The sequence below is a fragment of the Pseudorasbora parva genome, chromosome 2, assembly GCF_024679245.1.
Source record: "Pseudorasbora parva isolate DD20220531a chromosome 2, ASM2467924v1, whole genome shotgun sequence".
Classification (NCBI taxonomy): Eukaryota; Metazoa; Chordata; class Actinopteri; order Cypriniformes; family Gobionidae; genus Pseudorasbora; species Pseudorasbora parva.
In genome coordinates, this window is record NC_090173.1 from 27,338,229 (window position 1) to 27,361,541 (window position 23,313).

At 42.2% G+C, this 23,313-nt stretch overlaps 1 protein-coding gene across 1 annotated transcript; it reads left to right on the top strand.

Moving 5' to 3' along the window:
• Positions 1–57: 57 nt before the first annotated feature.
• Positions 58–23,212, top strand: atad5a (ATPase family AAA domain containing 5a). Its single transcript, XM_067414434.1, has 23 exons — positions 58–390; positions 643–716; positions 814–2,492; positions 2,576–2,654; positions 4,130–4,282; positions 5,458–5,599; positions 5,723–5,798; positions 5,903–6,084; positions 6,169–6,317; positions 8,011–8,161; positions 8,270–8,620; positions 9,293–9,389; positions 9,507–9,589; positions 9,693–9,823; positions 9,929–10,103; positions 10,195–10,371; positions 10,518–10,751; positions 10,830–10,894; positions 10,996–11,176; positions 11,282–11,439; positions 20,556–21,409; positions 21,732–21,890; positions 22,819–23,212. The coding sequence occupies exons 2-23, from the start codon at positions 666–668 to the stop codon at positions 22,895–22,897; spliced, it is 5,406 nt and encodes a 1,801-aa protein (XP_067270535.1). The 5' UTR covers positions 58–390; positions 643–665; the 3' UTR covers positions 22,898–23,212.
• The last annotated feature ends 101 nt before the right edge of the window (positions 23,213–23,313 follow it).

Below are 23,313 nucleotides of genomic sequence, written 5' to 3' on the forward strand. Positions count from 1 at the left end.
CGCGCTTTTCCTGTTTGAGAATGTATGACGAAACGGACTGTGATTTGCTGTGCCGGCGCGGCTAAAGACATCCATGATATTTGGCGCCATTTGTCGAAAACAATTCAACTACATTAAAACCTACATTACAGCAGAATATGGGTTCTCATTATTAGCGTCAAGTGCACTTCAGATTTTAGAGATTTACACGTAGGGCGGGTTTCGGTCGGTAAATACCACACGTTATGTTTGTTTTTTGCCGGTTTGGGAATGTATATCGATGTTTGGAAAATGTGTAGATAGATAGGCTTTGTGATTACTTACACTCGTTGTTGTATTCATAGTTTATGCACTGTGAACTGTAATTTTGGAGTATGTGTCAACGTATCACTGAAGGAAGATAAATAACCGGTGAGTGTCTGCAATGTTTATGAATTTTCTACAAACACATAATTGACAGGTAAACATTTAATCCATGCGATTATGGAGGCATCGTTTATTCACACTGTAACCAGCTATTTATGAATTATGAAATTATACCACCTTACATGTGGTAAATGTGTTTAGATACATTTTCAACACTCGATTTATGTGGCTTTATTTTGTGTATTGGTCTTTAAACTCTTCTACAAACTTGGATTTTTGTCTCTTAAATCCATACAGTTTTTTAGTTTGGGGGTGAAGCGATGGCTGGTGCCGTTGCTATGGCAGCTGTAATGGAGGATTTTGAGGGTCAGGTATGTCAAAAATTTGATATGCTGTTATGGCTCTAAATTAATATTCAAAAGACACTGGATCATTTTCAGTACTTAAGTTATTGCTCTGTTTCTCCAGCCATGCAAGAAATTGAGGAAGGATGGTGATGTACCATCTGTCAAAACTATTACTACCTACTTTATGCCCAAGCCAGTGGAGAAGCCGTTCTCACCACCACGGTCTAACAACATTATGGACTACTTTAAGAGAACCTCACCTGTACAAGAAATAAAAAGCTGCTCTCTGGTAGCTAAAGAGAACTCCCCGCAACCTTCAGAGCAAGCAAGTCGAGAAGTCCCTGTAAAACCTATAAGAGGACAGAGACAGAAGCGAATCAGGAAGGGCAAGGACAATAAGAAGTCAAAAGAGGAGGATGCACAGATTGTCACAGATGATGTTGTCTTGATAGAGAGTCCCAGTGAATCAGCTTTAAAGGAAAGTGATACCATTGTTGTTCCAGCTCAATCCTATGATGTCTCCAATAAAGAATCTGCTGTGAGGAAAAACACCACAGAGGCTGATCCAAATGTTCTGATGGTTAAGAATTCTGGGGAAAGTTCTGAGTTAAAACCCTCTTTAAACCAAAGCAGGAAGAAAGATTGTGGGAACAGAAAATCTGCTGTGAAGAGAAACCGAAAGGCGAAAGGGGCCTGTGAAGAGACTAAGGAATGTGATGCTGATACTCAGGAGCCTGTATGTGATGCTAAATTAGAGGAAAGTGCGGATAAGAAAATTAGCACGGTCACAATCTCATTTGAAGACTTCCTACAAAATCAGAACCAAGAGCAGGAGGAGAGCAATGTGATTCCCAAGCCTGACACCACTGAGATGTCAAATGAAGGCAACACTTGTAATGGTCAGAGTGATTCTGCAAACGGTCCTCTGCAGGTGTCGCCCCGCACTCTCACAATCCAAGCTGAGGTGCATCCCATTTCCCCCGATCATCATCAGTCTATCAAAGCCGCCAATGAGTTAAAAGTCGCATCCATTTTTAGTAGAAATACAAAAAGTAAATCAAAAGAAGACAACAGTTTGTCTGTTTCTATCCCAGAGGTTAAACAGGACTTATTGCCTGACCTCAAAAGGAAATCTAACGTTGTTGTTCTCGAGGAAGATCTTGAACTTGATGTGATGGAATCCAGCTACAATCCTCCTAAAAGTACTGAGGTGGAGAGAAAGCAGTTTATGAATGCCTTTAAGCAGCCTAGTCTTGATAGTTTTAAAAACAAAACCAGCAAGGGTCAGAGTAAGCAGAACCAGGTTCCAGAGAAGGATCAAGAGGCAACAGACAAGGAACATAAAGAAAAATCTCTTGAGAACAAACATGAAGCCAGCTCTGAGCAGAATGAAGAACAGAAGAGCTTCCCCAGTAATAAAAAGAAGCGAGTTAGGAAGGCTGGAAAACAGGGACAGGCCAGGAAAGCTAAAGACGAACAAGCTGCAACTCCAAAACTTGAAGAACCTCCCACAGACATGGAGGTTGACAATGAGAGTGGGCCAGCTGATAATAACAACAGTGAGCAGGCTGTCAGAGAGCTGAGGAGGTCAACCAGAGAGATCTCACGCAGGCAATCAGTTGCTGTGCTCAATAGTGTGCCGCAGAAGAAAGAGAGGCAGAAGAACACCGTAAAAGAGGATGAGACCCAAAATACACCCTCAATCTCTTTGGCCTCCACCCCAAAAGCACACAGGGCCAAAAGTGGCGTTTATAGAGCTGAAATGGTCTGCCCTCCAGACATGAAAGGCAGCCCTATCAGGTAAGATTAACTTAAATTTCCTTGAATTCCCTTTTTTTCTTGTATTATTTATTGTCTCATGTCTTTGACATTTTGTTTGATAGGATGAGAATCTCCAGAGTATTTCTATCCTCTGCTACAAAAGCTGGTGATTTTGAAATATTAAGTCCTCTCTCCAAACAGGTAACTAACACTTATGATTTATGTATGTTGCAAAAAAATTGTTATATAACATTTTAAACATTATATAATTTTTTTAATATTTATACTTTTTATTTATGAAAGTATTTTATATTCACTGCCAGGCCAAAGAGAAAAGTTGCTGTTTGGATTAAAATGGACAAATGCTTAAGTCAATGATTGGATCATTATTGCAGTGATTATAATGTTTCTAGCATGTTATATGTTTGGCAACAGTCTTTTAACCCTAATTAATGGAGTGCAGCTTTTCATTTCATAAACAACCATGTAGGAAGACACATTTTGGCCATATTCCAGGATGACAATGTTGACATTCATCAGGCTCAACCAAAAGAATGGCTTGGAGTTTGAGCCTAATGGATCTTGACATTGTCATCCTGGAATATGGCCATAATGTGTCTTCCTACATGGTTGTTTAAGAAATAAAGAGCTACACAATCCATCAATTAGGGTTGGAAGAACTGTTGAGCATTTGCCAATTTAAATCCAAACAGCAACTTTTTTTGGCTGGGCAGTGTAGATTTTTATTTAAATGGTTAGTTCACCCAAAAATGACATTTCTTTCATTAATGACTCACCCTCATGTTGTTCCACAACCGTAAGGCCTCTGTTCATCCTCGGAACACAGTTTTAGTCCGAGGCCTTTCTGCCCTTTGAATGTAAGTTTATGCCCACTTGCTGTCCACGTCCAGAAGGTAATGAAAACATCATCAAAGTAGTCCATATTTGACATCAGTTGGTAAGTTAAACTCTTTTGAAGCGTCGACAATACATTTTGGTCCAAAAATAACAAAAACTACGACTTTATTCAGCATTGTCTTCTCTTCCGTGTTCCTCAAATAAAGAAGCAAACGGTCATGATTCAAGATTCGGATCACGTGTCAAACTGGCAAACTGCTGAAATCACGTGATATTGGCGTTATGAATCACGAATCAATCTGCTGATTCGCGACCGTTTGATTCTTTATTTGAGGTTTGAAAACAAACGTGGAAGTGAAGACAATGCTGAATAAAGTCATTTTTTATTTTTGGACCAAAATGTATTGTCGACGCTTCAAAAGAGTCTAACCAACTGATGTCACATATGGACTACTCTAATGATGTTTTCATTACCTTCTGGACGTGGACAGCAAGTGGGCATACACTTACATTCAAAGGTCAGAAAGGCCTCAGACTAAATATAAAATATCTTAAACTGTGTTCCGAAGATGAACAGAGGTCTTACGGGTGTGGAACGACATTGGGGTGAGCCATTAATGAAAGAAATTTCATTTTTGGTGAACTAACCCTTCTATATATATATATATATATATATATATATATATATATATATATATATATATACAGTAAACTCAAATGAATAAATGTATATAAAAATTAAAAATACATTATTTCATATTTGTCATTGGCAGATGTTTTGATATTGAATATAACTCACAAAAACTATTATTTGTTAGGAATCAAATGCAGTTAAAAAAAGAAAACAAGCGAGAAAGCTGGTGCAGAAAGCCAAAGCTCTTCAGCAAAGTAAAAAGGACACTAAGGAGAAAGGCACTGTACGACGCTCTACAAGAAGCAAAGAGTCCATCATAAATTACTGTGAAGATGAGGTGAGATAGTGGCTGCGTCTTAAAAGAGTAGTTCACTGAGCCAGGCTGAGCCTGGTCAGTACCTGGATGGGAGACCTCTTGAGAAAACTAGGTAACTGCTGGTAGAGGTGTTAGTGAGGCCATCAGGGGGCGCTCACCCTGTGGTCTGTGTGGGGCCTAACACCCCAGTATAGTGATGCGGACACTATACTGACAAAGAGCACTGTCCTTCAGATGAGACGTTAAACCGAGGTCCTGACTCTCTGTGGTCATTAAAAATCCCAGGATGTCCTTTGATAAAGAGTAGGGGTGTATCCCTGGCATCCTGGCTAAATTTGCCCGTTGGCCACTGTCCATCGTGGCCTCCTAATAATCCCCATATACTGATTGGCTTAATCACTCCGTCTCCTCTCCACCAATCAGCTGGTGTGTGGTGGATGTTATGGCACAATATGGCTGCCGTCGCATCATCCAGGTGGGTGCTGCACATTGGTGGTGGTGTGAGGAGATTCCCCTCTTCAATGTAAAGAGCTTTGAGTGCCTTGAAAAGCGCGATATAAATTGAACATTATTATTATTACTTCAGACTAAAAATGTCATGATATTTAATCACCCCTACGTCATCCAAGATGTTAATGTCTTTCTTTCTTCAGTCGAAAAGAAATAAGGGTTTTTAGGAAAACATTCCAGGATTTTTCTCCATATAGTGGACTTCTGGGGTCCAACGGTTTGAAGGTTGCAAATTGCAATTTCAATGCAGCTTCAAAGGCCTCGATATATATATATATACACTTTTAAACCAAAAATGCTCTTCTTGCTCTGATCTGCGCCACACATTACATCATCATATTGTAAAGATCATGTGATAATCAACCAATCGTTTTATAACTTATTCCTCATCTGGGATTGTGTCGGGTCCTTTGAAGCTACATTTAAACTTCAATTTGGACCTTCAAACTGTTTTACCCCAGAGAAGTCCACTATATGGAAAAAAATCCCAGATTTTTCCTCAAAAACCTTTTTTCAGCTGAAGAAAGAAAGACATGAACATCTTGGATGACGTGGGGGTGATTAAATTATCAAGAAATTTTAATTCTGAAGTGAACTACTCATTTAAGCAAGCAGGTGGTAAATGTTTTATACTTGCAATAAATGCTGCTAATAATTGCTCAAGTTAACAAGTCTCATCTTTTTAGGATTCTGTAGTTTTTTTGGATGAAAACAAAAGCACTCCAGTCACCTCACAGGAAAGCGACAAAAGCCAAAAGAAGCTTCGTAGTTTGAACGAGGTTTTAGGTAGAAATGCTACTCAAAACAAAACATCCAAGACTCCTGCAGGTAACCTACACTGACACGCATAGTTCAAATGAAGTCAAAACCTCCTTTAATATCTGAAGCTTTTTTAAATGTATTTTTCAATTAAAAAATGCATTCATGTCTATTTACAATTTCTTTTTTTAGCTTCTAAACTGGCCCCGTTGTTTGTTGACAAGAAAACCCAAAGAACATCTGTTATCTCAATTTTTGACGACAGCAGGTATTGCGCTAATAAAAAGATACTACTTGAATTGGCAAATGCCCTTATTTTCTCATTAGTATAAAAATCTTATAAATGCTTGTTCCCAATCTCTACTCTGTCAGCCGAGAGGCATCAGAGAACTCGCAAGACGATGACCAGTTCAGAGCAAAGAGAGAGTTTCTGAAGAGCGGCCTTCCGGAGTCTTTTAAAAAGCAGATCGCAAAAACAGCAGCCAGCCGAGAGGCTTACAGTCAGGCCTGTGCTTCCTTCCAGACAGTGGTACATGTTCAGCAGAAGGCTGCAGGTGAGATGACAGGTGTTGTTTTGGTTAAAACAGTACATTGATTTGTGTGTTTGAGACTAATGTGCTAATTTCTTTCTATGTTAGATTGTTCTGTTTGGAACCTTCAGTGGCCTACAAATCCCTTCCTTATTTGCATAAAGGAGCCCTACAATTTACCAGCTCTACAACTGATGTCTTTGGAGAAATCGTTAGGTTATACTACCGTTCCTGCTAAGAGAGCATTTTGCCAGAAGGTTGGTAATATGTTGGTGACAATTAGATTTAAGTGTTTCACATTTTTATTCAAAAGGCAGATAATTTATTTTTGAAAGAAATTAATACTTTTATTGAGCAAGGATGCATTAAATTGATCAAAAGGCACGGTAAAGATTTATTTTTAAAGGGGGGGTGAAATGCTGTATCATGCATACTGAGCTTTTTACACTGTTAAAGACTTGGATTCCCATCCAAAACATAGACAAAGTTTCAAAAACTAATGTTGGACGTTTGATAGAGTATTTTTGTGTCAAAAATACTCCTTCTGGTTTCTCACAAGTTTCGGAGAGTTTTTTTCGAGTATGGGTCTACTTGACGTTAATAGAACGGAAGGTCCTTGTATGGGCCGTACGGGCTCTTCTCCCGGTAGGGAGAAGTGACTAGATCGAGAGAGAGGAAATGCACGCCGAAAACAGTCTCTCAGCTGCAGATCCAGTCGTCCATGAACACTTATGTTGCGCGCCGCGCTCCACTTTATTCCTATGGGTGACGTCGAGCGACTTCAGCGCTTCAGCACAGCATTCCGGGAAGGCAGCGCTGAATTTGAACCGATTTGAACGCAGAAATGACGGGAAGCTTCAAGGCATCGCTTCAGTCGCGTCTCAAAGTGGATTTCCACGCCACTGCTGTCAGGACTTTACCAAATCATAGCGGTCCCAGCGATAAAGGTTCGGTCCTGCTTTGGAAGCAGCCGGTGAGTAAAACTGCTTCAAATGTCTGTGCTGTTGGCTACCGTCGCATGAGTAAACATCAGTAAACGACACGATCGCGTGCTTCGTCATTCAAATGCGCTAACGGTTACTCGATTATTGTTCTGTATAACTTTACACTAGTCTGACTCTGACGTGCAAAACCGTTTTGCTTGCTACTTCTAAGGTCTAACTTAGTCACATACAATAGTCCATAAACCGAATCATGTCCTCATAAACTGCGAGTAAAGACACACAGAGGCCCCTAAATACAGTACATACCACAGAGACGGACGTCCTGATTGTTGCCGTTTCTCGTGTTCAATTTATTTCTGCCTCAGATTTGATTGTGGATCATTATCTGTATTAGCTGAGATAGCGATGGGTTTCTCCACGCTTGAGGACGTCACCGCTTTGTGCGCATTCATCATTCTTTAGCTCCGCCCACACGATACGCCTCCAGGCGCTCGGTTTTTTCCGGAAAGACTCGGAACAGCCTATATTTCTTTTATAAATATGATAAAACTAAAGACTTTTCGGAGATATGAAGGATGCAATACTACTCTATAGGTACTCAAGATTGACATGAGATTGACTGAAACTGAGTGTTTCACCCCCCCCTTTAAAATAAAAAATGCTGTTATTTCGAAGGCAAAGCATCAAGAACAAAACTATCAGAGTTTCCTCAAAAATATATAGCTGCACAACTGTTTTCAACTGATAATAATAAATGTTTTTGAGCACCATATCATCATATTAGACTGACGACTTAACATTCAGCTTTGTCATCACAGGAATAAATTACAGTTATTGAAAACAGTTGTTATAAATTATATTGATATTTCATAATATCACTGTTTTTACTGTATATTTAATCAAACAAATGGTGACCTTGGTGAGCAAAGGAGACTCCTTATACGTCCTGTATTTATTGTACAGCAACAAATGTAACTTTTTTTTTTTTTTTTTTTTTTTTTTTAAGGTTTCTTGTCGGAATTCAGAATTTTCTGAGCCAATCAGACAGCATCTTTTGGAGGAGATGAGAATCTCCAATCCCTCCTTCCCTCATCAACGTTTCTTTATGCGGTTTGTTAAGAGACGTGAAGAATACATCCTTCAAGGGTCTTCCTCAGGTGACAATTAATTGTTTTGATTTTGTTTGTTTAGATTATGCCAAGAAGAAGATAAGATAATTATTCACAGATTTTATTTCATATGTCTATTTATATGATTATTTGTAGAACCTGAAGGTGAGTCTAAGGTGTCCTGTCCTGCTGGTTCATCTGATGGCGTCGGAAGGAAACGGAAGCGTGTAGATGAAGGAGAGACTACAGGCAAAGTGGGTAAAAAACCAAAGGCCAGTCGCTCAGATGGGGAAGTCATAGTGATTGAAGAAAGTCCACCATCAAGAGGTCAGGCAGCACAAATTGTCTCTGACACAGTGCCGTCTGGAAGAAGTCGAAGAGGACGATCACAGAGGTTAAAGCGGAAAGAAGAACCCAGGCCAGCAGAGTTAATCTCACCTGTGGGGAACCAGAATGATGTTCAAATTATAGTAGATTCCTCTGTCCTAGAAAATTCAAGCACAGAAGGTGAAAATTAAATGAGTTTGTAGACAATCTTTTCACACTCTGAATTAGAGCTGCACGGTTAATTGTTAAAAGGTTGCAATCTTAATTCAAACACCCTCACGATAAAAAGAAAAAGTGATTCTCAATTGTTCAGCTCTACTCTACTTAGTTCTCGTCCTCTTAAAGTCTGCGTGAAATTTTTTTTTCTTCATTTTTACAAAAATGTTCAATTCGTTAGCATTGTAATTTTACAGAATTAATTGTTAATTTGTACATTCACCTTTTTACATTTTATGTTGTATAAATTAACATTCGCTTATGTATTATAAACAAACATGAATTAACAATGATTACTAGTGCAAAGGTTTGGGATCAAAACATTTCCTATTTTTATACAGTTTAAAATGTAATGTATTCCTGGGATGGTAAAGCTGAGTTTTCAGCAGCATTACTTCAGTCTTCAGTGTCACATGATCCTTCAGAAATCATTCTTATACGATTTGATGCTCAAGAAACTTTTATTATTATTATTATTATTAGCTAACATTAATCTAGAATAATACATGATGTACAACATGGTTGATAATTGTTAGTGCATGATAACTAATGAACTGAACCTAAAGTATTACCAAATATTTATTTTACATTTGCACTGTGTTGTTTAAATTAGTTTGTTCATGTTTTCATTTCTAGATGGAGTAAAAGAGGATGTGCTTTGGACAGAGAAATATCAGCCTCAGCACTCCAGTGAAATAATCGGGAATATAGAGTCAGTCCGGAGACTACACAGGTTGTTATCCTTCCGAGTTTAATCAAAGATGGATAAAGTTCCCATTTACTAATCAAGAAGTCAGTAGTGATTTTTTTGTTGTTGATACATTTCTTCCCATTTCATTTTGATCGTTAGCTGGCTGAAAGAGTGGAAATTGAGAGCTGATCGGGAAGAGAAGAGGAAACAGCAGGAAAAAAAGCAAGAGGATGACAGTAATGGTATGAAAATATCCTAAATGACAGTACTTGCTGTTTTGCTTGCCATATTCAACTGTATCAATATTCATATTCTTGTTATTGTCTCAACTTTATTTCTATGCAGACTCCTGGCTCATAAGTGAAGGCCTGGATGAGACTGAAGATAATCTTTGTAACACACTTCTTATCACTGGACCCACTGGAGTGGGCAAGACTGCTGCAGTCTATGCCTGTGCGCATGAACTGGGATTCAAGGTCTGGTTCATTTTTCATTTCACTTTACTATTCTGAGACTGTCTAGTGTCTTTTAAAAAAAAAAGGAAAATGTTTCTACCCACCCTGTTGTTTTTTCCCGTCAAGGTATTTGAGGTCAACTCCTCCTCTCAAAGGAGTGGCCGTCAGATCTTATCCCAGCTGAAGGAAGCCACTCAGTCCCACCAAGTGGATATCCAAGGTGTCAACGCTCACAAACCATCCTACTTCAATAATTATAGCAGCCACAGCACCACCACCATCAAGCCTGGCACCTCTCCCAGTATGAATTTACTCTTCCTTGATGATTGCACTGCAATATATAGTAATTATGACTATTCGTATAGAGTTCTCAATGTCTCTTCTAATCACAGGAAAGGTGAACTCTCCAAGAAGGGTTGTATCATCACCCAGGAAAACTCCTCAGTCTCCTCGAAGTGCTCAATCCAGAAAAGGTGGCTTGGCTCCAACATCTCTGGCCAATTTCTTTAAAGCAGGTGGCAGACCCTCTGGCAAAGAAGCAAACAGTCAAGACAAGAAAACACAACCTGGTAATAATTGAAAATCCGGTGATCTAAGTTATGTGTTACAAAATATTGAATTGATAATGACATATATTGCAAGCTATATTTAGGAAATTGTTTTCAAGCTTCATGTTTGAGAAATTTCTAATGGCATTTTATGTGTTTCTTATAAGCATGTCTGAAAAAGGCTGCCAAAGCAAAAGCGACCGACAGCAAAAGCAAAGATTGCCCAAATGGAACACCAGCCACCACCAAGATCTCAGCTGAAGACCAGGGCAAGAAAACTGCCACATCCCTTATCTTATTTGAGGAAGTGGACATCATTTTTGATGATGACACTGGATTCCTGGCTGCAATAAAAACCTTCATGACCACAACCAAGCGACCAGTTATTTTAACAACAAGTGGTGAGTAAAGTTGGCAGTGAAGAGAAATGTACTGTGTAATATTTGTGAAATAAATCGTCATTGCACTTTTTTGTCCAGATCCGACCTTTGGTGCTACATTTGATGGGTACTTTGAGGAAATCCATTTCAAATCTCCGTCAGTGGTAAGTGCACTTAATTTATTTTCTCCTTTTCTAATTATTTTCTCATGTATTCGCTTTATATTGCGTCTGGTTTTGATGGTCAGTGCTTTGGCTTTTTCCAGGTGGATGTGTCCAGTTACCTCCAGCTGTTGTGTCTGGTAGAAAACCTGAGAACAGACACTAAGGATGTGTCCTGTCTGCTAGACTGGAACAGCTGTGATATTCGACAAAGCCTCCTGCACCTGCAATTCTGGGCTTGCAGTGGTGGTGGACAGCAGGTGCAGAGACCTTTCCCTTCTTCAGGTAAATGTATATTTAATTTATTTAAAAAAGGTGCACTAAGAACTCTTGGATGTATATCATAATATCTGTATATAGTTATGAAAAGCATATTGTTTCACACTATAGAGCTCAAAGACAACATCAAGGGTGACATTCTCCAACAGTCTATCAAAGCTCAGGATGTAAATGAGGATAAACTACCTCCTTGCCACACTGCATGCACAGAGACTTTGCTAGGGATCCGCAATATGCAGACAAAAAGTATTGCAGATTTACTGCTAAAGGTGAGTATTGAATGTGTGATCTTTTCAAATTAAGATTTAATTTATTTTTGAATTATAATTTATTTATTTATTTATTAGGGGTGTAACGGTAAATATTCATACCAAACAATTTCGGTACAGTTGCCTACAGTATGGTGCATGTGTGTACTGAATGCAATCTTTAACAGTTAAAAGTAGGCTTGTTTTATGCTCCGAACATTCAAGTTCCCACAAGAACAAATTAAGCATTCTGTCAATTTTATCAAGAAATTCAAACAATAAATGCCGTTTTGATGTTTAACATGACGTGACAGATCACTGTATAGGAATGAACGCGAACATCTCTTCCCAGTCAAAAAATAAATATGAATCAACATCTGAAAGTATGTTGAGGATATATTTCAACTTACTGAAAGATATCATATGTTGTTTAATCGCTCAATCAATGTTTCAATGGTGGAAAGACGTCAATAAAACAGCTTGCAAACATTGTCACAGCATGTTTACCTCAGGCAAGTCCCCAGCTGGTTAGTTTACAATTGACATGAACTCTTTAGCGAAATATATGCAGTGCACTATATTAGACTATGTATTCATTATATTCTACTACTTAATTTGTTAATGATGTCTTGATTATTTAATTTATGTTTAAATAAATCTGTCATGGAAATGACAGTCACTGTGTATAAATGATTATATTTCAACAACGAACTGGAGTAAAAACATAATTTCATAATTAGATTTAAAAGTTAATGCAAAAACTGCCTTGTGTAAAGTTTACATGTTTGCATAGTGTTATTTGAGTGTTGATTATTATATCTAGAAATAAAAAGCTACTAAATTTAGGCTAAATGTTTGGGCTCTTGTTCACATTTATTATTATAGTAATGTAATGTAATGCAAGTAAGAGCTCCCTAATTTCTTTTGTTGCTGAGCAAAACTTTTCTCTATAGGTTGGACATTTTGGTCACCTGAGCAAAAACATTCTTTACCTTTAAACGCACACGAAAAATAGTTGTTTCATCATGCAGTTATAACTTTGAACTATAATGTGCCATTTCTATTTTATTAAACCCTTGATGTAACTTGGTGATATATTAAATAAAATTAAATAAAACAGTTAATTCAGAAGTCACTAAATTAAGCACATTTTACAGTGCTGGGAACTGTAGTCTTCTTTACCAAGAAATACTATTAAAATCTCCCCCATATTTTTAATGGTTGTTTATTTCTTATGTATTCAAACTTTTTAATGGCAAGGATCCCTAAACAATCCCCTTGTGAGATCAATTCTTTATTAGGCTTACATTATAGTATATATGAAGCTCTGATCTCAAATCAGCCCCTAGATGATCCAGATAAATCTAGATTTGAATACCCTCCATAAATAAATTATATATATATAGGTCATTCTCAAACAATTAGCATATTGTGATAATGTTCATTATTTTCCATAATGTAATGATAAAAATTAAACTTTCATATATTTTAGATTCATTGCACACCAACTGAAATATTTCAGGCCTTTTATTGTTTTAATACTGATGATTTTGGCATACAGCTCATGAAAACCCAAAATTCCTATCTCAATAAATTAGCATATTTCATCCGACCAATAAAAGAAAAGTGTTTTTAATACCAAAAAAGTCAACCTTCAAATAATTATGTTCAGTAATGCACTCAATACTTGGTCGGGAATCCTTTTGCAGAAATGACTGCTTCAATGCGGCGTGGCATGGAGGCGATCAGCCTGTGGCACTGCTGAGGTGTTCTGGAGGCCCAGGATGCTTCGATAGCGGCCTTAAGCTCATCCAGAGTGTTGGGTCTTGCGTCTCTCAACTTTCTCAGTGTAAACCATTTGCCAGTGGTTTTGGCAGTGTGAGCAGGTCGTGCTGAAAAACCAAATCTTTATCTCCATAAAGCTTTTCAGCAGATGGAAGCATGAAGTGCTTCAAAATCTCCTGATAGCTAGCTGCATTGACCCTGCCCTTGATAAAACACAGTGGACCAACACCAGCAGCTGACATGGCACCCCAGACCATCACTGACTGTGGGTACTTGACACTGGACTTCAGGCATTTTGGCATTTCCTTCTTTCTCCCCAGTCTTCCTCCAGACTTTGCGACCTTGATTTCCGAATGACATGCAAAATTTGCTTTCACCCGGAAAAAAAATTACTTTGGACCACTGAGCAACAGTCCAGTGCTGCTTCTCTGCAGCCCAAAAGTGGCTTGACCTGGGGAATGTGGCACCTGTAGCCCATTTCCTGCACACGCCTGTGCACGGTGGCTCTGGATGTTTCTACTCCAGACTCAGTCCACTGCTTCCGCAGGTCCCCCAAGGTCTGGAATCGGTCCTTCTCCACAATCTTCCTCAGGGTCCGGTCACCTCTTCTCATTGTGTAGCGTTTTTTGCCACACTTTTTCCGTCCCACAGACTTCCCACTGAGGTGTCTTTATACAGCACTCTGGGAACAGCCTATTCGTTCAGAAATTTCAATGATGGCCTTCTGGACAGGGTCAGGTCGGCAGTCTTACCCATGATTGTGGTTTTGAGTAATGAACCAGGCTGGGAGTTTTTAAAAGCCTCAGGAATCTTTTGCAGGTGTTAAGAGTTAATTAGTTGATTCAGATGATTAGGTTAATAACTCGTTTAGAGAACCGTTTCATGATATGCTAATTTTTGAGATAGGAATTTTGAGTTTTCATGAGCTGTATGCCAAAATCATCAGTATTAAAACAATAAAAGACCTGAAATATTTCAGTTGGAGAGCAATTAATCTAAAATATATGAAAGTTAAATTTTTTTCATTACATTATGGAAAATAATGAACTTCATCACAATATGCAATTTTTTTGAGAAGGACCTGTGTGTGTAATATATATATATTAGCAAATAACTCCTCAATAAATTATCAACTACTTTGGAGATACTCATAATGGCTACATTCATTGTAAAGTTTAGACTCTAAGCTTTCAAATGACACACATTTTATGTTAATCCATGCAGGATTTTTTAAAATTTGACAATTAATTTTTTTATAGCAGTTTGGTGGCGCCCACCGGTGGTACACTCCAAAATGATCAAAATGGATAAAATGCATTGGAAAGCTGAGTTCCCTTTCGAGAGAGGTTCCTCGTATTACGTATGGGAAAAACTCCTTTTCTCGAGAATATGAAGCAAAACTTTATAATAAAGGTATCCATGTAAAGCGCAGTGCCGCTGAACGGCCATAGCCCAGCGCGAGGAGCGCTCTGATTGGCCGGGCCACGGCAACTGCAGGAACCTATGGTGAGGCGGCTGAGAGGAACGAGCCAATGGGGGGCGTTCCAAAAGCCCGCCGAAAAAAAGGTGCTTATATTTGCATACAGGAGGCTATATAAAGCCCTAATTTCGCCATAGGTGTCAGATTTTATCTCCTTCAGCGATACCTTCGCTGACCTCCGGAAGAAGCTTACCGCCGTCGAAAAGGCACCAGCGGAACCTGCAGCTGAGGACGACGGACTCCCTCTCCGCCTTCTCTGCCGTTCCAGCTACGCCATCCGGCGATCGTATCCTTTTTACTCTCTTCTCCTAAAAGAGCGCGGGGCGTTGTTTCAAATGCCTCGCATTTCCTGCGGCTCTTGCAGAGCTCCTCTCCTTGGCGGCGACCGTCACGTCATCTGTGTGGCATGCCTTGGACGGGACCACGCGCAGCTCGCGCTCTCTCAGGGCGGCTGCCCCGAGTGCGATGAGATGGCGCTACAGACCCTTCGGGCTCGCCTCGCCACCTTCGACCAGGTCCCTCCTCCTGCCGCTGGGCCGCGCCGCAAGAAACGCAGCGACCAGAGACTGCCGGAACGGTCTGGCGACTGCACGCCGGATGACTCCCCGCGTGCCTCGCCATCGCCGGTCACCTTCACCCAGGAGGAACAGCGTCCCTCTCATGCAGCGGCCTGTTCGGTTTCCTTCGGTGGCCCGTCGCCAGAGGATGATGAGGACAGCCTCTCCACAGCCGCTTCTGGTAGCGAGTGGTCAGCTTCTGTCTCGGAGCCCCCCGCTTCGACGCAGACCGCCACGAGCGCCAAATCTAATGTCGACGCGGAACTCATCCGCGTGCTCTCTAGGGCCGTGGAAGACCTCGGGCTCGAGTGGTCCCAGCCCGATGAGCCGACGCGCAGCAGATTGGACGAGTGGTTCCTGGAAAGCCGCCGCCTCTCTTCTCCTCAGAAGCCCGCGCCTTTCTTCCCTGAGGTACACGACGAGCTTACGAAGTCGTGGAAGTCGCCCTACTCTGCTCGCGCTAGATCCGCCTTTTCCCCAGCGCTCTCCATCGTCGACGGCGCTAAGGAAAAAGGCTATGAGTCTCTTCCCCCCCTCGAGGAGGCTGTCGCCGCGCACCTCTGCCCGCCCTCCTCCTCCAGAGGATGGCAGTCCAGGGCTCAGCACCCGTCTAAGCTCTGCCGCACCACTTCTGATCTCGCTGGCCGGGCATATGCCTCCGCTGGCCAGGCTTCCGCGGCCCTTCACACCATGGCTGTCCTTCAGGTGTTCCAGGCCAGACTTCTCCGCTCCTTGGATGAGTCTGTCCCCGACTCCGAGGTTTTGAAGGACCTTCGCAGCGCGACGGACTTGGCCCTTCGCGCCACTAAAGCCACTGCACAAGCCATTGGGAAAAATATGGCTAACCTGACGGTCTTAGAGAGGCACCTTTGGCTGAATTTGACCGAGATGAAGGACGCGGATAAAGCCTCCTTCTTGGACGCCCCCATCTCCACTACCGGTCTCTTCGGCCCGTCAGTCGTGGGCTTCGCGGAGCGTTTCACCGAAGCGCAAAAGGCTTCGCAGGCTATGAGGCATTTCCTGCCTAAGCGCTCCAGCTCGTCTTCAGGCCAGGGGCGCTCTCGAGGTAGATCCCCGCCTTCTCAACCCGCTAAGCCGGCAGAGCCACCTTCCCGGCCTCGCTCCTCTTCTGGACCGCGCCAACGTTCCCGCTCCGCGAACCGCAGCAGTCGGCCTGAACGCTGGGGACCTCGACCCAGGCTTGTGTTAAACCCCGAGCCTCCGAAGCCGTCCTAGCCGCAGGGATAAAAAGGAGATGGTCAGGTCTCGCCTCGGCCGGACCCCCATCTCTCCCTCCCGGTCTCCCAGTTCCCTGCACCCAGGTGACTGCCGACCTCAGTTTAGCAGCCAACGAGCCCGTTGTCAAACGCACTCGCCTGCACACAAACGCCGTTATCACGGCGACCCAAATAAATCTCAAAAAGAGCTTTTTCTCTGTAGTAAATGTGCCCACACATCAGTCTGCACTCCTACACTCATTCACCCCTCCCACCCATGCTATAAATGTCCCGGCGCCCACTCCACAGTGCACGCCGCCACACATAAGCACTACCCCCTCTATGTCTCAAGCACAAAATGGCAGCGCTACCGAGTTCCCTCTAGTAGGCGACCCTTATCCGCGCCGGCTCCAGCCGCTATCATGTCGGGCTCAGGCCTGGCAAGCCATGCCCGGGGTATCAAATTGGGTTGTGAACATAGTAAAAAGGGGCTACTCGCTACAGTTCATTCGCAGGCCCCCGCGCTTTCGCGCCGTGGTCGAGACCTCGGTGAGAAGCAGCGTCAGTCACGTGCTTCGCACCGAGATTTTGAAACTGTTAGAGAAGGGAGCGGTGGAGCGCGCGCGGACGACACAGCGCGCGCTATCCGTCCAGAACATGGCGACTTCATTCAAAGCCGGAACTCGCGTTCCCCTGAAACACTTATGGCCTCGGCATCGTCAGTGCTCAGGCTGGGACTGCTACACATGCGCCCCCTCCAGCGTTGGCTACGTGCCCGTGTCCCTCCTTATGCATGGAAATGGGGCCGTTTTCCCGTCAAAGTGAGCCACAGCGTTGTCAAAACTTTGGCTCCTTGAACAAGGACAGAGTGGTATCGGAGGGGCGTGCTTATGGGCATGGTTACGAAGTTGAAAGTGGTCTCGACAGATGCCTCCACTCGGGGGTGGGGAGCCCTGCACGAGGGCAAGCCGATCTCTGGCCTGTGGGCAGAAACAGAAAAGCGGCTGCACATAAACTGTCTAGAGATGAAAGCGGTCGCCTTATCGCTGAGAGCTTTCCTTCCACATATAAAGAACCACCACGTCTTGGTTCGTTCAGACAACATGTCGGTGGTAGCGTACATAAATCGCCAGGGCGGCCTGAGATCATATTCCCTTCACCGCATGGCGAAGCATCTCCTTTTATGGGCAGAACACAACCTGAGCTCCCTGAGGGCGGCTCACGTGCCAGGTATTCTGAATGTGGGTCCGGATATGCTATCCAGGAGAACCATTCCCCCAGGGGAATGGTCTCTTCACCCACAAACGGTTCTCTTAATTTGGAACACCTTCGGCAGAGCGAAGGTGGATCTCTTCGCCTCAGAAGACAACACTCACTGCCCAATATTTTTCTCCAAATGCAGGGATGCCCTGGCCCATGTCTGGCCCAGCCTCCCGCTATATGCTTTCCCCCCGATCGCGATGCTACCACAAACCATCAAGAAAATCAGGGAGACAGCATCCGCGGTGCTTTTAATAGCCCCGCTCTGGAGGAACCGAACGTGGTTCTCCGATCTGATCCAGCTGTCAGACACAGCCCCATGGCCCATTCCGCTGAGGAAAGACCTCCTCACGCAGGCGAAGGGGGGGATCTGGCATCCCAGTCCCGAATTATGGGCCCTCCACATATGGCCCATCAACTGGTATTGGGAAACCTCTCTGACAGAGTTATGAACACTATAGCGGAAGCTAGAGCCCCCTCGACGAGGCGGCTCTATACTCTGAAGTGGTCAGTGTTTTCTAACTGGTGTGCCGTCCGAAATATCGACGCTCACTCATGCGAAACAACAGAAGTGCTCGCTTTTCTCCAAGACCTACTGGACGCGGGTCGTTCCCCCTCCACGCTCAAAGTTTATGTCGCCGCCATAGCAGCTAACCATGCTCAGGTCGCGGGACATTCACTAGGGAAAAGTGAGCTCATTGTACGTTTTCTTAAAGGGGCCAGGAGATTGAACCCCCCTCGCCCCCCCCTCGGTTCCTATTTGGGACCTCGCGGTGGTTCTAGACGCTATGAAGGGTCCCCCCTTCGAGCCTCTCCAGACCGCGACCATAAAGCTTTTATCACTCAAAACCGCGTTTCTGCTGGCTCTGGCCTCGGTTAAACGTGTGAGTGACTTACACGCACTCTCAGTGAGTCCGTCCTGTCTCGAGTTCGGGCCCAACAACTCCAAAGTTGTTCTTAAACCGAGACATGGTTTTATACCCAAAGTACTTTCTACCCCTTTTAGAGCACCGGTTATTACTCTGCTTCCTTTACCCGCATCTCAGGGTGAACAGGACGCGAATCTACTCTGCCCTGTCAGAGCTTTGAGACTGTATCTGGAGCGCTCCTCCCCGTTCAGGCAGTCGGACCAACTGTTTGTCTGCTTCGGTGGCCGCACTAAAGGTTGTGCTGTCACGAAGCAAAGACTCTCACACTGGATAGTGGACGCGATCTCGCTGGCATATGAGTCTAAAAACCTGACTTGCCCTATAGGCGTTAAAGCCCACTCCACTAGAGGCATGGCCTCATCTTGGGCTTGGTCGTGTGGCATTTCTTTGGAAGATATCTGTGCGGCGGCAGGCTGGGCCTCTCCGTCCACTTTTATCAGATTCTATAAATTGGAGGTTCCAGCTCTACAAGCAGGGCTTCTCTCCATCTAGGCTCTATCTTGACCCTGTTAAACAGATTGCCTTTAGTTTTGGCCTGTACACATCAGTCCTTAAGCACTGTTCATTTATCATAAGATCCGACTATGTCCGATCAGCCGTTCAAACGAACCGACTCTTCCGGTTCTTCATCCCCCTTATAGCCGCCGCTGCGGTGTCTCGGGGGTTATTAACATGTGCTTGGGCATACTGGGTCAGTCAGCACACACGGCGCTTTACATTGTGTTCCCATACGTAATACGAGGAACCTCTCTCGAAAGGGAACGTACTCGGTTACTTTCGTAACCTCGGTTCCCTGAGAGAGAGGAACGAGTATTACGTTCCGTGCCGTGTTTATGCTTCTCAGGTATCGCTTCAGTCGATCTAAAAACCTGACACCTATGGCGAAATTAAGGCTTTATATAGCCTCCTGTATGCAAATATAAGCACCTTTTTTTCGGCGGGCTTTTGGAACGCCCCCCATTGGCTCGTTCCTCTCAGCCGCCTCACCATAGGTTCCTGCAGTTGCCGCGGCCCGGCCAATCAGAGCGCTCCTCGCGCTGGGCTTTGGCCGTTCAGAGGCACTGCGCTTTACATGGATACATTTATTATAAAGTTTTGCTTCATATTCTCGAGAAAAGGAGTTTTTCCCATACGTAATACTCGTTCCTCTCTCTCAGGGAACCGAGGTTACGAAAGTAACCGAGTACGATTCTAAGCTTTAATATGATGCCTATTTTGTGTTATTATTTAATATATATAATATAATATAATATAATATAATATAATATAATATAATATAATATAATATAATAGACATTTTTCAGTGCTGTTTCTCAGCATTGGATATTCCAAATGCAATAAATTATATTGTCTAAAAATATAAAAATTGTTCTAACAAATGATACCTACCGTTTGACTCTCCTTGCTATAGTTTGAGTTATGAGTCTTTAAAGTTGTGTTTGTCATTCAGACAAAAAAAATCTAAAAATACCCTCAGGGCTTATGGGGTTATGCTTATTGAAATGTTTACAATAGCTAAAAAAATATATTGCTTTTGAAATGGAAAGCAGATACTGTTGTGCCAATTGGATTTTGGTTGTCGGAGGTCTGGAGCTGTGTACCTTTACAGATCATATGTTCAGTGAGTGGTAGGGGTGAAGTATTTGATCAAATCTGGAAACCCTTTTTGAATTGTATAAATATAGTACCACATGGCTTGATACCACGATTAATCTACTCAAACTGCTCTAATCAATACCAATAATTTAAACAAAAGTGTATTGGCCAATAGCAGATATAGTAACACTATATTGAGCATGTGTATCATTATTTATTTATACTTATTTAAAATATTATTTAAACTGTAAAAATTATTTAATTATGTTCATTTCCAAAATGTGTTCCTGATCAAACTGTTCTTATTTTACAGCACGAGTCTTCAATACTAGACAGCATTAAGTGCTGGGATCTTCTCTCAAAGGTCCACAGAATGGGAGTGGATCTTCTCTACTCCAATTTGGAGAGTCTGCTTCCTCTGCCAACTCGCCCTTTACCGCAGTCCACCCTCAAATCACAATCAGCATCAAACCCACAGTCCCAACCTGAGCAAGTACCTCTTTCTGTGAGGTTAGAAGTTTTGGAAGAGCCCTCTGATGACAGTAGTCCCTTTAAATTGTCCTCCAGAATGAGGGGGCGCAAGAAGATGGGCAATAAAGACGTTTTCCAATCTGATTCAGAGTCAGAGGAAGACTTCCTCTCACTGCCAAAAACCAGCAGAGATCCCGCTCAAAGCACTAATGCTGAAGCAGCCAATCTGTCCGTGAATGTGCCTGAAGTTGCACCGATAAAACCAAAGCACATTGTGTTATCTGAAGCAGAAAGAAAGAAGAGCATGCCAGTGAGGCACTGCTTAAGCAGTTTAGCAGAATATATGGACCACATGTCCTTCCTGGACTCCTCATTGCACTACCAGCCTTTGCAGGCAGAGGGTTCCTGCAGATCGCAGGACTTTGGCTGGACCAGTGCAAAGGTTAAGAGCGGGTTGACCGATGACATTCGGTTAGAGTGTGTCAGCCAGTTAAATACTGTTAGTGTCGATGAAATCCACGCTGCATTGGAGCATTTGAGTTTTAGGAAGTGCAAGGCTGTAGTCTCTGAGGCCTGGGACAGAGCACAGCAACTGGAGGAGGAGATCAGAAGAGAGGCAGAAGAGGAGCTCACTCTTCCTGTGGCTTCACACCGAGATGGCTTCAGCCTTGCTCAGGTCACACCTTGTGAACCAAGGTGAGAATTCAGCCTCTGTGGTTTTTTTTTGTTTATTTATTTATTTATTTTATTATTTATACTTCATACGCTCCAAGGCTAGGTCATGTATCTAAATAAATCTCAATAATATATTGTAGCAAAAATCTCACTGGAATGGATTATTACAATTAATGGCAAAATAAAAATGTAAACTGATATTACCTACTGACACACTATTGCAAAATATATAAATAACTGGCTTAAAAAACATTTTTGGGGGTTGAAAATGCTAACTTCCCAAAGACTTTTGCACAGTATTGTGTGTATGTGTATCTATATAATGTGTGTGTGTTTTATATAGGCTGATGGAGAGGAGAAGTGAGGTGATGAAGTCCGTGCTCTCCACCATATCAGCTGGTATGCTGGGAAACCGGGCAGCAGTGGCTCTAGACTACCTCCCCTCTCTTCGCACCATCTGTAGGTCAGAGAGACTGAAGGAGCAGGAAAAGATCAAACGCAGGTAAGAGTTATTGGAGACTTTTATAGACTCTGCAGTGCACTCGTGTCATTAGTGGTTAATATTTTTTTTGTGTGCATATTACTGAAATATTATATCATGTATATGATGCTGTTAATTATAGCAGGCATCATTTGCTTCCACTAGTTGGTGCATCAGTGAGAAGTCTGGAGTATGTTCCTGTATTAATGTGTATGAACATGCCATTTCAGCATTTAAAATGGCCGTTAATACTGTATTATTTATATAAAAAGTCATGTAAATTGATTCTTTAAGAGGTATAGAAACCCTGTGGCAAGTTAGAGAAATATTTTGGTTTAAAATAGTCTGTTCTGTGCGCTCTTGACCACCCTGAAAGCCTGAAATGTCTCTAATGCACGACACACCCTTGTTTTTGTACTGAGTCCTTTGTTATGCTCCCAATGTGAGTTCACTTCCAGTTATTCAAATACCACACTGAGTTGATCCGTGACTAGGAAAATGCCCTTTACACACTGGGCACATTTCACAAGTTAAGATTACACCCTATATTTACAATAGGCAAAAGGGTCACGAAGAAAACAACTGTCAAAAATCCTGCTGTCTCGTAAAGGTTGAATGAGACATCATATTTGATTGCCTAACACGGTAATCCCAGTTTTACTGTCTCAACTTGCATCTCATAACTATTGTGTTCAGTGCCTGATGCATTTGTTTATTACTGAGCTGTTAAAGAAGTGTGGAAATGTAACTTGGTCATAGTGCACAAGTCTAAAAAAAATTCTCTGAAGGGACAGGATGTGGCTTCTGCAAAGCATAAATATAGCAAGTGGTCACAATTTAACAGATGATGTTTTCAACATTTGTTTTGTGGACTTGTTTTAAATGATCACATTCACAAAGATCCACATTTAGCAAAATTATCATGTTGTTTTTCTCCCCACTTTTACAGGTTCTTGCACTATTTGGATGGTATACACTTCACTCTTCCTAAAAGCACAGTGGAGTTCCTGGCCTCCGAGTTCCCTTAAATGACATGCATACATGGCAGCTGCTTAAGGGCTGCTGATAAATATGCAGTTGTACAGTAATATATACTCAGAAGGAGTGTTGTTTTATGTTTTTGTAGACCTCACTTATTTTGTACCGATGTTTTAAATTTGCTGATCATTTATGTTTTGTATCTTTTCATGCATCCTCCAATTTTTTTATCAAGTAATAAATGTAGATTTGCTATTTGCCAGCAAACATGTTTTTTTTTTAAATACATATGTAAATTGCAAGAGCTCTGTAAACATGTTGGTGCTATTTGATTTGTGTACAGATTGTTTTTCCCCCCAATCATATTTCATACGATAGAGACGATAGATCTTGCGTTGTTTTTCGTGAAACCAAGTCATGAAGCACTTTTTCACTTCCACATCTCTTAAATTGGACTGTTTTAGTC